The 21780-nt window shown below is 42.5% G+C and overlaps 1 protein-coding gene across 2 annotated transcripts in view; it reads right to left on the bottom strand.

The window, feature by feature from the left end:
* Positions 1 to 2303: 2303 nt before the first annotated feature.
* The window catches only part of LGI1 (leucine rich glioma inactivated 1), a 52196-nt gene continuing 32719 nt past the window's right edge, over positions 2304 to 21780 (bottom strand). For both annotated transcript variants that reach the window (XM_069753764.1, XM_069753765.1), the window contains 3 exons: positions 18655 to 18824; positions 3573 to 3737; positions 2304 to 3493 (listed from right to left, as the gene is read on the bottom strand). In XM_069753764.1, coding sequence (XP_069609865.1) covers positions 2673 to 3493; positions 3573 to 3737; positions 18655 to 18824 — 1156 coding nt within the window. In that variant the 3' untranslated portion in view covers positions 2304 to 2672. The remainder of the gene's footprint in view (positions 3494 to 3572; positions 3738 to 18654; positions 18825 to 21780) is intronic.

Raw genomic sequence — 21780 nt, forward strand, 5'->3', positions numbered from 1 at the left:
ATACACACAGTACAGACCAAAAGTTTGGACACACCTTTTAATTTAAAGATTTTTCTGTATTTTCATGACTATGAAAATTGTACACTCACACTGAAGGCATCAAAACTATGAATTACCGTAACACATGTGGAATTATAAACTTAACAAAAAAGTGTGAAACAACTGAAATTATGTCTTATATTCTAGGTTCTTCAAAGTAGCCACCTTTTGCTTTGATGACTGCTTTGCACACTCTTGCCATTCTCTTGATGAGTTTCAAGAGATAGTCACTGGGAATGATCTTCCAACAATCTTGAAGGCGTTCCCAGAGATGCTTAGCACTTGTTTGCCCTTTTGCCTTCACTCTCTGGTCCAGCTCACCCCAAACCATCTCGCTTGGGTTCAGGTCTGGTGACTGTGGAGGCCAGGTCATCTGGTGTAGCACCCCATCACTCTCCTTCTTGGTCAAATAGCCCTTACACAGCCTGGAGGTTTGTTTGGGGTCATTGTCCTGTTGAAAAATAAATGATGGTCCAACTAAACGCAAACCGGATGGAATAGCATGCTGCTGCAAGATGTTGTGGTAGCCATGCTGGTTCAGTATGCCTTCAATTTTGAATAAATCCCACACACCTCCTCCTCCATGCTTCGCGGTGGGAACCAGGCATGTAGAGTCCATCCGTTCACCTTTTCTGCATCGCACAAAGACACGGTGGTTGGAATCAAAGATCTCAAATTTGGACTCATCAGACCAAAGCACAGATTTCCACTGGTCTAATGTCCATTCCTTGTGTTCTTTAGCCCAAACAAGTCTCTTCTGCTTGTTGCCTGTCCTTAGCAGTGGTTTCCTAGCAGCTATTTTACCATGAAGGCCTGCTGCACAAAGTCTCCTCTTAACAGTTGTTGTAGAGATGTGTCTGCTGCTAGAACTCTGTGTGGCATTGACCTGGTCTCTAATCTGAGCTTCTGTTAACCTGCAATTTCTGAGGCTGATGACTCGGATAAACTTATCCTCAGAAGCAGAGGTGACTCTTGGTCTTCCTTTCCTGGGGCGGTCCTCATGTGAGCCAGTTTCTTTGTAGCGCTTGATGGTTTTTGCCACTGCACTTGGGGACACTGTCAAAGTTTGCCCAATTTTTCGGACTGACTGGCCTTCATTTCTTAAAGTAATGATGGCCACTCGTTTTTCTTTACTTAGCTGCTTTTTTCTTGCCATAATATAAATTCTAACAGTCTATTCAGTAGGACTTTCAGCTGTGTATCCACCAGACTTCTGCTCAACACAACTGATGGTCCCAACCCCATTTATAAGGCAATAAATCCCACTTATTAAACCTGACAGGGCAAACCTGTGAATTGAAAACCATTCCCGGTGACTACCTCTTGAAGCTCATCAAGAGAACGCCAAGAGTGTGCAAAGCAGTCATCAAAGCAAAAGGTGGCTACTTTGAAGAACCTAGAATATAAGACATAATTTCAGTTGTTTCACACTTTTTTGTTAAGTATTTAATTCCACATGTGTTAATTCATAGTTTTGATGCCTTCAGTGTGAATGTACAATTTTCAAACTTTTGGTCTGTACTGTATATAATTATAGACTTGACCCAATATACATTGCTATATACTTACCTGTACTTTCTATGACTATACCTCAATTGCCCAGCTAGCTAAATATATATTTTATGTGGTTTATATCAGTATTACTTTCAGTCTGATACATCCACATACTATTGCCCTATACCTATTCTCCTATGTTTTCGTGTATATTGATTCTGTTGGTTCCTTGCTCACACTGTATATAAGGGGATCACAATATATGTAGGAGGGAATGTGGGGGACTTATATTGTATATAAGGGTACTGTGGGGGCTAATACTGAACATAGGGGACTGTACGGGGGCTCATTGTATATAGAGGAACTATATGAGAGCTCATACTGTATTTAGTGGGCTGTGTGTGAACTCAAACTGTATATAGAGGGGCTGCGTGTGAACTCCTACTGTATATAGGAGGTGTCAGCATACTTAATTCTGCTCAATATTAATTGAAACAATTAAAATAAAATAATTATAATTAGTATATTAATATTAAGCAGAATTAATTTCAGCCTATTAGTTCGGCCCTCCACAAACAGTCATAGTACCTCTCGTGGCCCCCTGGGAAAATGTACTACCCACCCCTGTTTTAAGTATATCTTCTCTGGTGAAATAATGCAAGGAGAATAAGAGAGGACCAGTGGAAGTAATGTGGGGAGTGGGTGGGAGTTCCAATACATCACTTTCCAAGCTTTCCTATAATTCAGGCAAATGAATATGTAACATGGAAGACACAAAATGTAAACATTTTATTTGGCAGTTTTCTCTCCAACAGGTGAATAAATAAACGGAAAAGTAACTTTTTTATATATATCTCTTCAGATGGACATATGCCATATACACAAATATGTACAAACTGTTAATGGAAAGGCCAGTCAACTATCAAGATTTTGTAGGTATTTTTTTTTTTAGAAAAAGTACAACTTTCAAAACCACTATACATGACAAATTAATGAGGGAGAAACAAGCAATGCTTCTGTTCTGGCCTTCCTAGCTTCTGAAGCCAGTCATCCAGAATTATGTCAAGAGATAGGGTTATCATGCATTTAGTTCATACTGTCCAGGTTAAAAAGTCTCTAATGCATTCGATTTTCAATGGTCATGCACTCAGGTCAATTATAACATGTTCATATATTTGTGTGGCCCCCTTAAAACTTGAAGCAAACATGAAGTCGTGTTTGTCTATAGACACATGTGTGAAAGACCTGGGGGCTTGGATGTTTAACTCTTGAAATTTCACAAATTTTCCTTTCTCCACATCCCAATGAAAAACCTGGGTGAAGGAATAATCACTTCCCAGGATAGCATATTTGTGGTTGTTGATCTCTAAAGGCTGGAAGACCATTGACCCACGAGAAGGCATCCTTTGGATATCAGAAATGACTGAGCCTCCTTCCCATTTGATCACCCTGGAATCTCCAATGAATCGGGTAAGGCAGAGGTAGACATCATCCTTGGCTGAAAAGTGTTTAACGGCATACACGTCCTCCGTGTCTGGTATTTCCGCATGCTTTGAGAAGTTGTTGTATTTTTTGTTCCACTGGTAAATAATCGGGCGTTGCGAGCTGCTAGATAGAATTAGATGTGGTTTGTTGGCAATCTCTAGGTATTCCACATCCGTATCTCGATACCACATATGTACAGACTGGTGGGAATAAAATCCATTTCCGTTCCACTTGTAGATGGTTGTGCAACCAGCTTTCGAGCTATCAGCAACCACAAAATACCAGTTGTCATCTATCCGGAAAGTCTCAATGTCATTGGGTTTTCGGATCTTAATCACTTCAATGTCTTGAATTTTTATAAATTTGTTTGCAAAAATATCTCTCTTGTAAATATGAGAGCCACCAAACAATTGGGCCACTATGACATAGAGCTGCTTCTCGATGACTATAGGTTTGCAGACCACGGTTGATGTGCCTAAGATAACACAGAGTTAATTAGAGACATATGATGAACACTTAGATTTTTTTCATCAAGAGCTGGTTGTCAATAATACCTGTGATGTTGTCATAGTTCCTGAAAGACATTTCCACATGATCCCACTCCAAAAAGACACATTTGCCAGTAAATGGTTGAGCAATGACCACATACTCATCGTTCATGTAAGTGAAGGTGTCCACAGACAGGGACTGATAGGGTAGGGACTTGTACAAAGCAAATTCTGTAATACACAAGATATGAGATGAGTTTTAGTTGATATTATAAATACGCTTTCACAGGTGACAGATACTAATTCATACCAGTCTGAAAAACAAGGGGACATGCGCTCATAGGGGCACCATTGCAGTATCGTGCAGATGCAGACCTGTTAGGAGGTGTTGGTCTCACCCTATGTCAGTTGTGTTCACCTGAGGGTGTTGTGTTAAGAACACAACACCTTAGTTTGGCTGGGTAGTGGTGGTTGCTGCTGCTAACTCTGATCCAGCGCAGGTAGCCCTTAGTAGGAAATGGAAAGATAGTGGGAGTCGATAGAAGCCTTGCAGACTAAATGCTGGAAGCACTGGTGCTGTGATAGTATGATGTTGAGAAGTAGTAGAAGAAGATTAATTATTATATTTGGAACAACAAGTTTTGGTGTCGTAACGTAATCACTATATATGGATCAACGCTTTTCTGTGTCGTACTGATCCCTTCCTCAGGATGACAAAGAAAGTAAAGTAAAAAAGAGGAGGAAGCTTATTCAAAGAGTATTTGAAACTTTTTTTATTTTCAGTAAAATACATTTCTAAATCCCCGCAAAAAAACAGTTTGAATTGGCGTTAAAGAGGTATAGGTCACAGATGCATGTGGCTCTCTACAGTGGTCATGGGTTTTTTGCTTAATGCCTAATGATTCAGAACTTCCATAAACTACAGTCGGGAGAGCCAAAGACATGACTACCTGTCTAATTCACATACTACTTTCTGTAGACCCAATTTTCATGATGTATGATACATCCAGAGATGTCTACTGTGCCTCATCTGCTTGCCACTACTCTTGTGTGTGTGTCTTCCCACGTATAGTTAACCTGTCAGACAAGCAGGTGACCCCCGGACTGCAGACCATGCACCCCTGGTGTAGAGCTTTGTCCTCATATCTCTCCCATATGATAGAGAGGTCATCTATAAATCGTTGATAGAGTATGATGTCCCCTTTGTATTTAGCATTATTGTGAATCTGTCTCCTCAAATTTCCCCGTGAATAAGTTTGCAAAACTTGGCACTACTGTCGTCCCCATGACGGTTCCACTGGTCTGGTTATAAGTGGTCCCATTAAGGGTAAAATAATTGTCAGCTAAAATTAATTTGAGTTCTTCTAATAAAAGAAAAATTGATCTTGAAATTTAGAGTCATTTTCTAGGTAATATACAACACATTCCAAACCGAGGGCATGATGTTAGTGTACAGTGCTGTTACATCTAGAGTTAATAAGCTGTAGTTGTAAAGTGCTGGGGAATAAGTTGGTGCTATAGAAATAAAAATAATATTATTATTATTGTTGCTTTTTCATCTGATATTACAAAGTTCTCTGATTAGCTGAGCTGACTCTTTGAGATAACTGGGAAGTTGTATTACATGTTCCTGTAAAATACTATCTATTGAAAGGGATAGGTTACTTGTTGTAGAATTAATACCTGATATAATCGGACGACTAGGTGGATCTGTAAGAGATCCTTGGGAGGTGGTAGGAAAAAAGGTCAGTTAGGGTTTTGTATGACAAAATGTTTTTGTTTTTTTCATTTAAATTGAGGATTCCTTTGGTAAAGGTGTTACACACGTGGTCAAAATTGTTGGTACTCATCGTTTAATGACAGAAAAACCCACAATGGTCACAGAAAAAACTTGAATCTGATCAAAGTGATAATAAACAAATCTATGAAAATGAACAAATGAAAGTTAGACAATGTTTTTCAACCATGCTTCCACAGAATTGTTATAAAAATGAAACTCATGAAATAGGTCTGGACAGAAATTATGGTAATATTCTGTTGCACAACCTTTTGAGGCAATCACTGTAATAAAATGATTCCTGTAACTGTCAATGAGACTTCTGCACCTCTCGACAGGTATTTTGGCCTACTCCTCAAGACCAAACTGCTCCAGTTGTCTCATGTTTGAAGGTTGCCTTTTCCAGACAGCATGTATCAGCTCTTTCCAAAGATGCTCAATAGGATTTAGGTCAGGGCTCACAGAAGGCCACTTAAGAATAGACCAATGTTTTAATCTCAACCATTCTTGGGTGTTTTAGCTGTGTGTTTTGGGTCATTATCCTGTTGCAAGACCCATGACCTGCGACTGAGACCAAGCTTTCTGACACTGGGCAGCACATTTCTCTCTAGAATCCCTTGATAGTCTTGAGATTTCATTGTACCCTGCACAGATTCTAGACACCCTGTGCCAGATGCAGCAAAGCAGCCCCAGAACATAACAGAGCCTCCTTCATGTTTCACAGTAGGGGCGGTGTTCTTTTCTTGATATGCTTCATTTTTCAATCTGTGAACATAGAGCTGATGTGCTTTGCCAAAAAGTTTTTCTGGGCTCTTTTGTCTTCATTCATATTATCCGTCTCTTTGATTTGTCGTAAATTTTCCTCCTGCGGCCACGTCCAGGGAGGTTGGCTACAGTCCCATGGATCTTAAATTTCAGAATCATATGTGCAACTGTAGTCACAGGAACATCAAGCTGCTTGGAGATGTCTAATAACTTTTACCTTTAACATGTTTGTCTACAATTTTCTTTGTAATCTCTAATTTCTAATTTCCTTCGCTTCCTCTGGTCCATGTTGAGTGTGATACACACCATGTCACCAAACAGCACAGTGAGTATCTGTAGCCCTATATACAAGCCCACTCACTGACTCCAAGATTGTAGACACCTGTGATGCTAGTTAGTAGACACACCTTGATTTAACATGTCCCTTTTGTCACATTATTTTCAAGGGTACCATAATTTCTGTCCTGGCCTATTTATTGAGTTTGTTTGTTTTTTTTTTAACTCTGTGGAAGCATGGATGAAAGACAATGTCTGACTTTCATTTGTTCATTTTCATAGATTTTTCATTATTACTTTTGTCAGATTCAAGTTATTTCTGTGACCGTTGTGGGTTTTTGTGTCATTAAACGAGGGGTACCAACAATTTTGACCACGTGTGTAGTAATTAGCTGTTAAAATTATTTTTCAACTTTCGGGAAGGGGTCCTCATTGAATAGTCTGGTAATGTATATTATTGAGTAGTTTATTTACTTCCTCATGTACTCAGAATAATCCTGAATTGCGTTGCCTCCTCCTTTACCAGCCAACCTACCGTATATACTCGAGTATAAGCCGAGATTTTCAGTCCAAATTTTTGGGCTGAAAGTGCCCCTCTCGGTTTATACTCGAGTCACGGTAGCAGTGGGGTCGGCGGGTGAGGGGGAGAGGGCGCTGAGATATACTTACCTAGTCCCAGCGATCCTGGCGCTCCCCCTGCCATCCCACGGTCTTCTGTGCTGCAGCTTCTTCCCCCTTCAGCGGTCACGTGGGACTGCTCATTAGAGAAATGAATAGGCGGCTCCACCTCCCATAGGGGTGGAGCCGCCTATTCATTTCTCTAATCAGCGGTGCCGGTGACCGCTGATAGAGGAAGAGGCTGCAGCACAGAAGACCGTGGGACAGGCGGGGAGCGCCAGGGTCGCTGGGACTAGGTAAGTATGTCATATTCACCTGTCCCCGTTCCAGCCGCCGGGCGCCGCTCCATCTTCCCGGCGTCTATCTGCGCTCTGACTGTGCAGGTCAGAGGGCGCGATGACACATATAGTGTGCGCGGCGCCCTCTGCCTGATCAGTCAGTGCGCAGAGACGCTGGGACCGGACGCTGGGAGCTGCAATCAAGAGAGGTGAGTATGGCATTTTTTTTTTTTATTGCAGCAGCAGCGGCACAGATTTATATGGAGCATCTATGGGGAAATATGAACGGTGCAGAGCACTGTATGGGGCACAGCTATGGGACAAAAATGAACGGTGCAGAGCATATATGGGGCACAGATATGGGGAAATATGAACGGTGCAGAGCACTATATGGCACAGATATGGGGCAATATGAACGATGCAGAGCCTATATGGGGCACAGATATGGGGCAATATGAACGGTGCAGAACATTATATGGCACAGATATGGGGCAATATGAACGGTGCAGAGCACTATATGGGGCACAGATATGGGGCAATATGAACGGTGCAGAGCACTATATGGCACAGATATGGGGCAATATGAACGGTGCAGAGCACTATTTGGCACAGATATGGGGAAATAATGAACGGTGCAGAGCACTATATGGCACAGCTATGGGGAAATAATGATCTATTTTTATTTTTGAAATTCACCGGTAGCTGCTGCATTTCCACCCTAGGCTTATACTCGAGTCAATAAGTTTTCCCAGTTTTTTGTGGCAAAATTAGGGGGGGTCGGCTTATACTCGGGTCGGCTTATACTCGAGTATATACGGTAATCATTATTTGCTTATTGTTTTTCAGGCTGTCGCTGGATCTATGTTTCTGTTTGGCCAAATTTCTCCTATTTTATTTTGGGGAGGGGGGGAGGTTGCACCTCATATTTTTAGACCTTATGTTGTGCAATGGATGTTTTTTGGAAATGTTCTTGAAGTCATAGGACACTGGATCATAGAACTTATCACGTGTATGGCCTTGGCTCTCTATCAGAGAAAAGATAGATTTTGTTTTCCAATCCATGTTGAAAGTTAACGTTTCCCCTTGAGATTCTTGGGTGCCATTTTGATTACAATGATGCACCGTGCCCAACATTGGTATCAGTCTGACATAATATATAGCTCTCGTAGCCCGCACACGCTACCGTAATAAGGCGTGTGACAAGATAATGGAAAAACATAAGTAACCCATTATATCATTATGTTTGAACACAATATATATGTACTAGACAACCATCTTATATCCATTTGCTTTTTATAAACAGTTTGGCTTCAAAAGGCACTAATACTATAGCAATAAATATATATAAATGTATATATATACGGTGTATATACATACATACATACATGCATGCATGCATGCATGCATAAACACGTCATTTAATTTTTTAAAATGCTTTTAACCAAAAATTAAATATCTATACTCCAGTTTCAGCTCTGAAAAAATATACATTTTAACATAGCCATTTACTTCAATTTGTATTTTAATTTTTTTTTGTCATTTATAGTTACTAACCATACTGACCACAAACAGTGACACAGTCATGACATGTTTTTAGTCAGGTCATTCAAGTGTATTTAGACTTTTCATGTTTGTATTGTCTTTATTGTCCTGAGGAAGGGGTCGCTATGATCTTGCAAACACATTGATCCAGACCCCCAGTTGGACATTTAGTACAAATAATTAAAGGGACACTGTCACCTGAATTTGGAGGGAACAATCTTCAGCCATGGAGGCGGGGTTTTGGGGTTTTTGATTCACCCTTTCCTTACCCGCTGGCTGCATGCTGGCTGCAATATTAGATTGAAGTTCATTCTCTGTCCTCCATAGTACACGCCTGCGCAAGGCAAGATTACCTTGTGCAGGCATGTACTACGGAGGACAGAGAATGAACTTCAATCCAATATTGCAGCCAGCATGCAGCCAGCGGGTAAGGAAAGGGTGAATCAAAAACCCCAAAACCCTGCCTTTATGGCTGAAGATTGTTCCCTCTAAATTCAGGTGACAGTGTCCCTTTAAATACACCACATAACAGGTAGTTTCAGCTGCATCACATCTAATGTGGTGTATTTAATTATTTGTACTAAATGTCCAACTGGGGGTCTGAATGTGGGGGAGACAGGGCAAAAACTTAGCACAAGGATGAATTCTCATCGAAAAACAATAAGAGAAAAAAATGGACCTACTGGTAGCAAAACATTTTTGTATCCCCAGTCTTAGTATCATGGACATGAAATTACTTGTTTTAAAAAGTAATTTCAAATCTCAGGTGGCATTTCCTGATGAAGGAGGCATGAAACCCCTGAAACGCGTTGAATAAAACCACTGTGAATTGACTACATTCTCCTGAAATTCATCCCAGCAGCAGCACGGAATTTTAACTACGAATTTCCCATTGAATACAGTACTTTCTCTGGTCGTTGAAGACCTGTGGATCTGCAGCAGCTACTATCTTTATTGTTATGACCCCAATGGCGAGGGTCTCAGAGGAACGTGGAAGTCTGCAAGATACAAAAATCCAGCTCATAGGGCAGTGGTAACTGGGTTGACCATATATCTACTCCTAACGCCAACACTAGAAGTAGCCGGGGGTCATACCTACGTTGATCCTAGATGACTCGCGCCAGCCGGAGAATCTAAATACCCCTAGTAGAGGAAAACAAAGACCTCTCTTGCCTCCAGAGAAAGGGACCCCAAAGCAGGATAGAAGCCCCCCACAAATAATAACGGTGAGGTAAGAGGAAATGACAAACACAGAAATGAACCAGGTTTAGCACAGAGAGGCCCGCTAACTAATAGCAGAATATAGAAAGGTAACTTATATGGTCAACAAAAAACCCTATCAAAAATCCACACTGGAAATTCAAGAACCCCCGAACCGTCTAACGGTCCGGGGGGAGAACACCAGCGCCCTAGAGCTTCCAGCAAAAGTCAGGATACAGATTAGGAACAAGCTGGACAAAAATACAAAACCAAAAACAAATAGCAAAAAGCAAAGTAAATGACTTAGCTGAATAACCGGACCAGGATCAGTAGACAAGAGCACAGCAGATTAGCTCTGATAACTACGTTGCCAGGCATAGAACTGAGTGTCCAGGGAGCTTATAAAGCAACGCCCCTAACTAACGACCCAGGTGCGGATAAAAGGAAAGACAGAAAAACCAGAGTCAAAAAACTAGTAACCACTAGAGGGAGCCAAAAAGCAAATTCACAACAGTACCCCCCCCTTAGTGAGGGGTCACCGAACCCTCACCACGACCACCAGGGCGATCAGGATGAGCGGCATGAAAGGCACGAACTAAATCGGCCGCATGAACATCAGAGGCGACCACCCAGGAATTATCCTCCTGACCATAGCCCTTCCACTTGACCAGGTACTGAAGTCTTCGCCTGGAGAGGCGAGAATCCAAGATCTTCTCCACCACGTACTCCAACTCGCCCTCAACCAACACCGGAGCAGGAGGCTCAGCAGAAGGAACTACAGGCACAACGTACCGCCGCAACAAGGACCTATGAAATACATTGTGAATAGCAAACGACACAGGAAGATCCAGACGAAAAGATACAGGATTAAGGATTTCCAATATCTTGTAAGGACCAATAAAACGAGGTTTAAATTTGGGAGAGGAGACCTTCATAGGAACAAAGCGGGAAGAAAGCCATACCAAATCCCCAACGCGTAGTCGGGGACCCACACCGCGGCGGCGGTTGGCAAAGCGCTGAGCCCTCTCCTGTGACAACTTCAAGTTGTCCACCACATGATTCCAGATCCGCTGCAACCTATCCACCACAGAATCCACCCCAGGACAGTCAGAAGACTCCACATGACCTGAAGAAAAGCGAGGATGGAAACCAGAGTTGCAGAAAAAAGGCGAAACCAAGGTGGCGGAACTAGCCCGATTATTAAGGGCAAACTCAGCCAACGGCAAGAATGTCACCCAATCGTCCTGATCAGCAGAGACAAAACACCTCAAATAAGCCTCCAAAGTCTGATTGGTTCGCTCCGTCTGTCCATTAGTCTGAGGATGGAAAGCAGAGGAAAACGACAAATCAATGCCCATCCTACTACAAAAGGATCGCCAGAACCTGGAAACGAACTGGGATCCTCTATCTGACACAATATTCTCAGGGATGCCGTGCAAACGAACCACGTTCTGGAAAAACACAGGAACCAGATCGGAAGAGGAAGGCAGCTTAGGCAAAGGAACCAAATGGACCATCTTGGAGAAGCGATCACATATCACCCAGATAACAGACATGCCCTGAGATAGCGGAAGATCAGAAATGAAATCCATGGAGATATGTGTCCAAGGTCTCTTCGGGACAGGCAAGGGCAAGAGCAACCCGCTGGCACGAGAACAGCAAGGCTTAGCTCTAGCACAAGTCCCACAGGACTGCACAAATGACCGCACATCCCTTGACAAAGAAGGCCACCAAAAGGACCTGGCCACCAGATCTCTGGTGCCAAAAATTCCCGGGTGACCTGCCAACACCGAGGAATGAACCTCGGAAATGACTCTGCTGGTCCACTTATCCGGAACAAACAGTCTGTCAGGTGGACAAGACTCAGGCCTATCAGCTTGAAATCTCTGCAACACACGTCGCAGATCCGGAGAAATAGCTGATAAGATAACTCCATCCTTAAGAATACCAACAGGATCAGCGACTCCAGGAGCATCAGGCACAAAGCTCCTAGAAAGAGCATCGGCCTTCACATTCTTTGAACCTGGTAAATACGAGACAACAAAATCAAAGCGGGAGAAAAACAATGACCAGCGGGCCTGTCTCGGATTAAGGCGTTTAGCAGACTCGAGATACATCAGATTTTTGTGATCAGTCAAGACCACCACACGATGCTTAGCACCCTCGAGCCAATGACGCCACTCCTCAAATGCCCACTTCATGGCCAACAACTCCCGATTGCCCACATCATAATTTCGCTCGGCAGGCGAAAACTTCCTAGAGAAAAAGGCACAAGGTTTCATAACAGAGCAACCAGGGCCTCTCTGCGACAAAACGGCCCCTGCTCCAATCTCCGAAGCATCCACCTCAACCTGAAAGGGAAGTGAGACATCGGGCTGGCACAAAACAGGCGCCGAAGTAAACCGGCGTTTCAACTCCTGGAAAGCCTCCACGGCAGCAGGAGCCCAGTTAGCTACATCGGAGCCCTTCTTGGTCATATCCGTCAAAGGTTTCACAACGCTAGAAAAATTAGCGATAAAACGACGGTAGAAGTTAGCGAAACCCAAGAACTTCTGAAGACTCTTAACTGACGAGGGCTGAGTCCAATCAAGAATAGCTCGGACCTTGACCGGGTCCATCTCCACAGCAGAAGGGGAAAAAATAAACCCCAAAAAGGGAACCTTCTGTACACCAAAGAGACACTTTGAGCCTTTGACAAACAAAGAATTTTCACGCAAAATTTTAAAGACCAACCTGACCTGCTCCACATGCGAGTCCCAATCATCAGAAAAAACCAAAATATCATCCAGATAAACGATCAAAAATTTATCCAGATACTTCCGGAAAATGTCATGCATAAAGGACTGAAAAACTGAAGGCGCATTGGAGAGCCCAAAAGGCATCACCAAGTACTCAAAATGACCTTCGGGCGTATTGAATGCGGTTTTCCATTCATCACCTTGCTTAATGCGCACAAGGTTGTACGCACCACGAAGGTCTATCTTGGTGAACCACTTGGCACCTTTAATTCGGGCAAACAAGTCAGACAACAGCGGCAGAGGATACTGAAATTTGACAGTGATCTTATTTAAAAGCCGATAATCAATACAAGGCCTCAAAGATCCGTCCTTTTTAGCCACAAAAAAGAATCCTGCACCAAGAGGGGAAGAAGACGGACGAATATGTCCTTTCTCCAAAGACTCCTTGATATACGAACGCATAGCGGTATGTTCAGGTACCGACAGATTAAAGAGTCTTCCCTTAGGAAATTTACTGCCTGGAATCAAATCTATAGCACAGTCACAGTCCCTATGAGGAGGCAATGCACTGGACCTGGACTCGCTAAAGACATCCTGATAATCAGACAAATACTCCGGAACTTCCGAAGGCGTAGAAGAAGCAATAGACACAGGCAGGATATCCCCATGAATACCACGACAGCCCCAACTAGAAACTGACATAGCCTTCCAGTCCAGGACGGGATTATGGGTCTGTAACCATGGCAGCCCTAAAACAACCAAATCATGCATTTTATGTAAAACAAGAAAACGTATCACCTCGCGGTGTTCAGGAGTCATGCACATGGTAACCTGTGTCCAATACTGCGGTTTATTTGCTGCCAATGGCGTAGCATCAATACCCCTAAGAGGAATAGGATTTTCTAATGGTTCAAGAGTAAAACCACAGCGCTTAGCAAATGACAGATCCATAAGACTCAGGGCAGCACCTGAATCTACAAACGCCATGACAGGATAAGACGACAGTGAGCAAATCAAAGTTACAGACAGAATAAATTTAGGTTGCAAATTTCCAGCGGTGACCGGACCAACAACCTTAGCTATACGTTTAGAGCATGCTGAGATAACATGTGTAGAATCACCACAGTAGTAGCACAAGCCATTCCGGCGTCTATGAATTTTCCGCTCATTTCTGGTCAGGATTCTATCACATTGCATTAAATCAGGTGTCTGTTCAGACAACACCATGAGGGAATTTGCGGTTTTTCTATCACATTGCACCGAATTAGGTGTCTGTTCAGACAACACCATGAGGGAATTTGCGGTCTTGCGCTCCCGCAATCGCCGGTCAATTTGAATAGCCAGTGCCATAGCATCATTCAGACCTGTGGGAATGGGAAAACCCACCATAACATCTTTAATGGCATCAGAAAGACCATTTCTAAAATTAGCGGCCAGTGCACAGTCGTTCCAATGTGTCAGCACGGACCATTTCCGAAATTTTTGGCAATACACTTCAGCCTCGTCCTGCCCCTGAGACATAGCCAGCAGGGCCTTTTCTGCCTGAATCTCAAGATTGGGTTCCTCATAAAGTAAACCGAGCGCCAGAAAAAACGCATCAATATCAGCCAATGCCGGATCTCCTGGCGCCAGCGAAAAAGCCCAATCTTGAGGGTCACCCCGTAAGAACGAAATAACAATTTTTACTTGCTGAGCGGAGTCTCCAGATGAACAGGGTCTCAGGGACAAAAACAATTTACAATTATTCTTGAAATTCCTAAACTTAAACCTGTCTCCGGAAAACAGTTCAGGAATCGGTATCTTAGGTTCTGACCCAGGACTTCTGATAACATAATCTTGTATGCCCTGCACACGAGTAGCCAGCTGGTCCACACTTGTAATCAAGGTCTGGACATTCATGTCTGCAGCAAGCATAAGCCACTCTGAGGTAAAGGGGATGAAGAAAAAAAAAAAAAAAATGAGAGAGGAGAAAAAAAAAAACTCAGAATCTTCTTTCTTATAATCCCTCTTTTGCAATGCATTAAACATTTAATATAGGCCTGGCAAACTGTTATGACCCCAATGGCGAGGGTCTCAGAGGAACGTGGAAGTCTGCAAGATACAAAAATCCAGCTCATAGGGCAGTGGTAACTGGGTTGACCATATATCTACTCCTAACGCCAACACTAGAAGTAGCCGGGGGTCATACCTACGTTGATCCTAGATGACTCGCGCCAGCCGGAGAATCTAAATACCCCTAGTAGAGGAAAACAAAGACCTCTCTTGCCTCCAGAGAAAGGGACCCCAAAGCAGGATAGAAGCCCCCCACAAATAATAACGGTGAGGTAAGAGGAAATGACAAACACAGAAATGAACCAGGTTTAGCACAGAGAGGCCCGCTAACTAATAGCAGAATATAGAAAGGTAACTTATATGGTCAACAAAAAACCCTATCAAAAATCCACACTGGAAATTCAAGAACCCCCGAACCGTCTAACGGTCCGGGGGGAGAACACCAGCGCCCTAGAGCTTCCAGCAAAAGTCAGGATACAGATTAGGAACAAGCTGGACAAAAATACAAAACCAAAAACAAATAGCAAAAAGCAAAGTAAATGACTTAGCTGAATAACCGGACCAGGATCAGTAGACAAGAGCACAGCAGATTAGCTCTGATAACTACGTTGCCAGGCATAGAACTGAGTGTCCAGGGAGCTTATAAAGCAACGCCCCTAACTAACGACCCAGGTGCGGATAAAAGGAAAGACAGAAAAACCAGAGTCAAAAAACTAGTAACCACTAGAGGGAGCCAAAAAGCAAATTCACAACACTTTATGCTCTTATCTCATCCTAACCAGGTGAGCAAATTTGGTGTATATTCTCTCCTGTGTAATGTGGATAAGATCCTATTGCGCTCTTTGTCTCCCCATTTTTTTGCAAATCTCAGAAAGACAGAAGAGTCTGCAAGTATAAACTCATGAGTACCTTTGACACACTCAGAGCATGAATGAATGTGTCGCATGGATTTACCGGTATGTCTTTTCACATCAATTAAGGAATTTCCTCTTCAGACCTTCTGGGGTCACCACAACACAGAACCAGACCCATTCAGAGGACCATAAAACATTAAGACTTCCTTATCTATGAACTGTTCCAATATCTGTCTATCCCTCTCACATAATGATAAATCTGCTTTTCGTCACTTGTCTTATCTATTGCCTTCTTTCTCTCTGTGCTGTGTTGTGTATAAGTATGTGATTCCTTAGAATTTGCATTAGTCTTTGCCTGATGAAGAGACCTGCGTAGTCTCGAAAGCTTTCACTTTGTTACCATCTTTTCAGTAAGCCATTAACAGGTATCAATCACTGAGGACTCTCACATCTAAATATTTTTCTATCTACTGGCTAACACGGTACAAAGATATATATCTTTCCTGTAAAAAAAAAATGAGCATTTAACTTTTTTCACAAAAAATTTACTTCAGATCCAATTTGTTTTATTTTACCAAGGGTAACAGGAGAAATTGGACCTCAAAAGTTGTTATACAATTTGTCCTGAGCACGCAGATACCCCATATGTGGGGTTAAACCACTGTTTGGGCGCATGGCAGAGCTCGGAAGGGAAGGAGCACCGTTTGACTTTTTCAATGCAGAATTGCCTGGAATTGAGATGTAGCGTTTGGAGAGCCCCTGATGTGCCTAAACAGTGGAAACCCCCCATAAGTGACCCCATTTTGGAAACTAGACCCCCAAGCAACTTACCTAGATGTGTTGTGAGAATTTTGGACCCCCAATTGTTTCACTAAAGTTTATAACGCACAGCCGTGAAAATAAAAAATATTTTTTTTTCCACAAAAATGATTTCTTAGCCCCAAATTTTTATTTTCACAAGGGTAACAGGAGAAATTGGACTGCAAAAGTTGTCCAATTTGTCCTGAGTACGCTGATACCCCATATGTGGGGGTAAACCACTGCTTGGGCGCATGGCAGAGCTCGGAAGGGAAGTAGCAACGTTTTACTTTTTCAACGCAGAATGGGTTGGAATTGAGATCGGATGCCATGTCGCGTTTGCAGAGCCCTGATCTGTCTAAACAGTGGAAATCCCCCAATTCTAACTCAAACGCTAACCCTAACACACCCCTAACCCTAATCCCAACCATAAACCTAACCACTCCCCTAACCCGAACACACCCCTAACCCTAATCCCAACCCTAACCACAGCCCTAACCCCAACACACCCCTAATCCCAACCATAACCCTAACCACACCCCTAACCATGACACACCCCTAATCCCAGCCATAATAATAATAATAATAATCTTTATTTTTATATAGCGCTAACATATTCCGCAGCACTTTACAGTTTTCACACATTAACCCCAACCGTAAACGTAATCCAAACCCTAACCGCAACTCTAGCCCCAACCCTAACCCTAATGGGAAAATAGAAATAAATACATATTTTGAATTTTATTTTTTTTTCCTAACTAAGGGGGTGATAAAGGGGGGGTTGATTTACTATTTATAACGGGTTTTTATGTTTGGCTGCTGTTACACACTAAAAGATGCTTTTTATTGCAAAAAATAGTTTTTGCATCACCACATTTTGAGAGCTATAATTTATCTATATTTTGGCCCACAGAGTCATGTGAGGTCTTGTTTTTTGCGGGACTAGTTTACACCGTTCTGTGTGTGGTAAAATTGATAAAGCAGTTTTATTCATCGGATCAGTACGATTACAGCGATGCCTCATTTATTTATTTTTTTATGTTTTGTCGCTTTTACACAATAAAAACTACGGTATTTTACATTAAAAAATAATTGTTTTCGCATCGCTTTATTCTGAGAGCTAACTTTTTTATTTTTCTGCTGATGGAGCTGTATGGCAGCCTGTTTTTTGCAGGACAAGATGACGTTTTCAGCTGTACCATTTTTATTTACATCCGTCTTTTTGATCGCGTTTTATTGCACTTTTTGTTCGGCAGTATGATGATAAAGCATTGTTTTTTGCCTCGTTTTTTATTTATTTTTTTACGGTGTTCACTGAAGGGTTTAACTAGTGGGATAGTTTTATAGAGAGGGTCATAAAGAACACGGCGATACCAAATTTGTGTACTTTTATTTATTTTTTTATTTACATAAATAAATGGATTTATTGGAAAAATGTTTATTTTTATTTTTTTTCCTTATTTGGGGATTTGTAAAAAAGTCAGATCGCTGATCTCTCACTGAAGGACCCGGAAGGTCCCTGAGGTCATTTTGGACCCGGGGTTTCCATGGAGACCACCGGAACAACACGATCACATCACGTTTTGGTGGGAGAGCGCAGGGAGCCCCCTCCCTGTGCGATTGTTCTCTATGCCGCTGTCACTAGTGACAGCGGCATCAGAGGGGTTAAATGCCCATGATCGGCGCTAGCACTGATCGTGGGCATTGCTGCGGGGTGTCAGCTGTCACATACAGCTGACACCCGCACGCGATCGCCGCGGCGCTCACCGTGAGACCGCGCAATCGTGCCGCCGTACTAGCACTGCAGTACTAGTACGGCGCATGTCGGGACTCCACAGTTAAACACAGTTGGACTCCAATGAAGGAGTAGAACCATCTCAAGGAGGATCACAAGGGATTGGACAGCATGTGACTTATGAGTGTCTGAGCAAAGGGTCTGAATACTTATGACCATGTGATATTTCAGTTTTTCTTTTTTATTACATTTGCAAAAATTTCTCCATTTCTGTTTTTTTCAGTCTAGATGGGGTGCAGAGTGTACATTAGTGAGAAAAAATGAACTTTTTTGAATTTACCAAATGGCTGCAATGAAACAAAGAGTGAAAAATGTCAAGGGACTGAATACTTTCCGTACCCACTGTATATAGTATATATACTGTATATACACACAAAGATACAGAGTGACAGTAATAGGTAATGCAATAGACATTATTCAGTGAAATATTCCCTTTAGCTTCCTGCCTTTCTTACCTGTTGTTATGCAATCAAAATCTTTAGCAGACAGACTGTTGATTTTGCGTCCCTTATATTCGGGAGGACTTTCACAATAAATCTGCTCCACCGTTGCATTGGTTTTATCGAGCCACTCTACTAGCCATTTCAATTTGCAGTCACAATGAAAGGAGTTTCCCCTTAGGTCTCTAAAATATAAAAATGAAACAGCGTAAAGATTACAGGTAACAGAAAACAGAAGATCCACTTACTAAAATCTCATGTTTCCTGAAAACACTGACAAAAAGAAATAACCAGAACAGTTTACAGGTTCACCGAAAACCTATTCCCTATGTAATGTATATGGAGCCATCATCTTTTCTCTTGACTTAAGATATGACATTTACCCAAATGATTCCTGAGGAAAGACCGGCACTACTGCTCCTGAAGTGTACAGGCTCGAGGAAATGATCGTAGGCCTGACTTCATGTAGGCAAGAAACGTCAGCACCGAAATGATGATGATAGAGAACGAAGATCTTGATTCAATAAGTGAATATTTTACTTTGGTCCTTTTCTTACCGGATCAAAATACAATATTCACTTACTGCATCAAGATCTTTGTTCTCGATCATCATATTGGTGCTGAGATTTTCTGCCTACGATTACCCAAATGACCTAGGACCCTCCAAGCGCAGTAGGCCTTTGCACATGTAACATCCACCCACCCCATTATCCTAATTTAAAGCTAATTCCAGACCACTGTAAAACAAAAAAAGTCCCAAAATGTGAATTGTGTCCTAACTGTCTTAATGTACACTCTGGGTTAGTAAGTTTTTGTCTCCCATACAAGCGCCAAGTCAGAGTTTTACTTAAGGGAGCGGTTTCGCCATTGGTCCATGTGCAAGAACAGTATATGGGTCCCTTGTAGCAAATTGCTAATTTAAAAGGATTTTTTAAAAACGGAATCTTATATACCAAAGAAATAAGCATTAATTAGACTTAGTGGCTTAGACGATCCCTGCCAGTTTCAGAACTGATGGGGCACGATCCATCATTCTCTTGACCATTGCTTCAATGGTGGTGTCTGCAAATACGACACTCGATTACTGAGTCCAGTGATTGGGACTGGGGTGGCGGTGGATTTAAGGGGTAAGTAATGCTTATTATTTTGTTTTAGAATATTCCTTACTTTTTGTCCAGGGAGCCCTTTAATTTACAGCACTGGAGCTATCCATAAACCATCTGATCTATTAGCTTTTCATGGCCATCCACCGGTAGAATTGACACGGCTGGGAATATGCAAGGATTTATTTTATTTCCTAGGTAGCCGTGTGTGCCGTGTAACATTTCTTTCACATTTGATGGTTCTCTTTGTTCTTGATCACGGTGTCATTGAGTCTGTACAGCGGTATTCCCTCCACCACTGGGGACTTGCACGGAGCATTCATTTCCATTCAATGTTAATATTTATCCCATAACAGATTTCCTCCTGTGATTTACTCTGCCAGGAAATCTCCAGACATGTAATTAATAAGGAGTTTCCATTAAACAATTCTGAAGGAAAACTCTTCATGGATAATAAAACAGGTGTAACTTGATATTCCAAGTCATCTAGGGACTTCTGGTCTGAAGAATATTGGATTTTCCCATAGTATACTAAAGAGAGGACAGGACCTAATGCACAATGTATGTATCTACTGTATTTGTACAGGAGTTCTGAAGTTCAAAGGGAAGATTTGGTACCAGAGCTGTATTATCCCAAAATAACAAGTACAAACTTAGTAAATCTGACACCTTTGGATCGAAGTTTCAAAGAAAACAGTAAAGCCGCACCCTGTAATCATATAGTCTCTGTGGACATTGGGGCGCACGTCCTCACCAGGGGGTCCATCCCAGACAGAACATCCAAATCCAAACCGAAGAAAGGGACAGCGCCACACCGGATAGTGAAAAGCAGCTCACATATTTATTCTGCCTCCTGCGGCAACGTTTCAGTCCGGGCTTGACAAAGGTCTTCGGACCGAAACATTGCCGCAGGAGGCAGAATAAATATGTGAGCTGCTTTTCACTATCCGGCGTGGTGCTGTCCCTTTCTTCGGTTTGGCCTTTTGATCTAAGTCACAAAATCTGGTCTATCTTAAGAAAAAAGGAAAAAGAACGCATACATATACACAATGAACACTTTAAGGGAAGTTGGCAGAACCATTCGCCCCTCTAAACAGCCACTATTGACTTGAAGGGAACCTGACGGACGATTCATGCCCCCCACAATTGCAGCTAGGTATATTATTCTCTGAAACGCTCTCGAATTTTAAAAGAAAATATACTTTGAAGATCTTCCTAAATCTCTTCGCATTGCTCCTAGAGGTGATTGATGGGTCTTTTCCTAGGTCCACGCAAGGGAAAATCATCTGCAATGGCACTAAGAAGATCTGGCCGGATTTGGAGCTGGACTAGTCTGGTCTCTGACTATGGTCACCTGTAGAATCTTTAAAGTAACTGTGGGGAGCCGACTGTCAATCAACTTGACGTCTGCAGTGACGCCCATCGATAGAGCAGACCGGAAGAGACAGAGCTCCTCTGGGACGAGATGTAAAGTGAAGCATGGGAATCGCTGACTGAGGGGGCAGAGATCGTCCCTGTTCCGAATAGGCAGGTAGTTAGCAGCTATCTGCCGGATAGTTCTTGGCCCCATACACAAAAATAATTAAAGTCTGAGAAAACCCCTTTAAAGGCTCCGTTTAAAGTGCAGCAAGTAACAATTAAACCTGTCCCTACAAATATTTTTTCATGTGTGGTTACTTGTGGCTGAAGAATCACAGAGGCGGTTGCTCTCTCCTGAACAGTCATGCTGGCCAGCTGCATTCTGACAGCTCCATCAGCATCCAGTGCATGCGCAGTAAAGGAAGGTACATTGGCCTTGGCTTCTGTACATGCGCTTGATGCAGCCAGAGTCGGCTTGGGTTGACTATTGGCCAGGCGGAGGCAATCAAGTCAGAAAGGGGCTGGCCAACATGACTGTATGGACCCACACAGCTCATCGGCTCTCTGGTGCTTCTGTAGCTTCACCAGTCTGATCTGGACAAACATACTTCTGTCTCAGCCATGAAGGGCTGACATGGAAATAACTCTTCCTACACCAAACCGAACCACACTAGACATT

This window comes from Ranitomeya imitator, chromosome 2, assembly GCF_032444005.1.
Source record: "Ranitomeya imitator isolate aRanImi1 chromosome 2, aRanImi1.pri, whole genome shotgun sequence".
Lineage (NCBI taxonomy): Eukaryota > Metazoa > Chordata > Amphibia > Anura > Dendrobatidae > Ranitomeya > Ranitomeya imitator.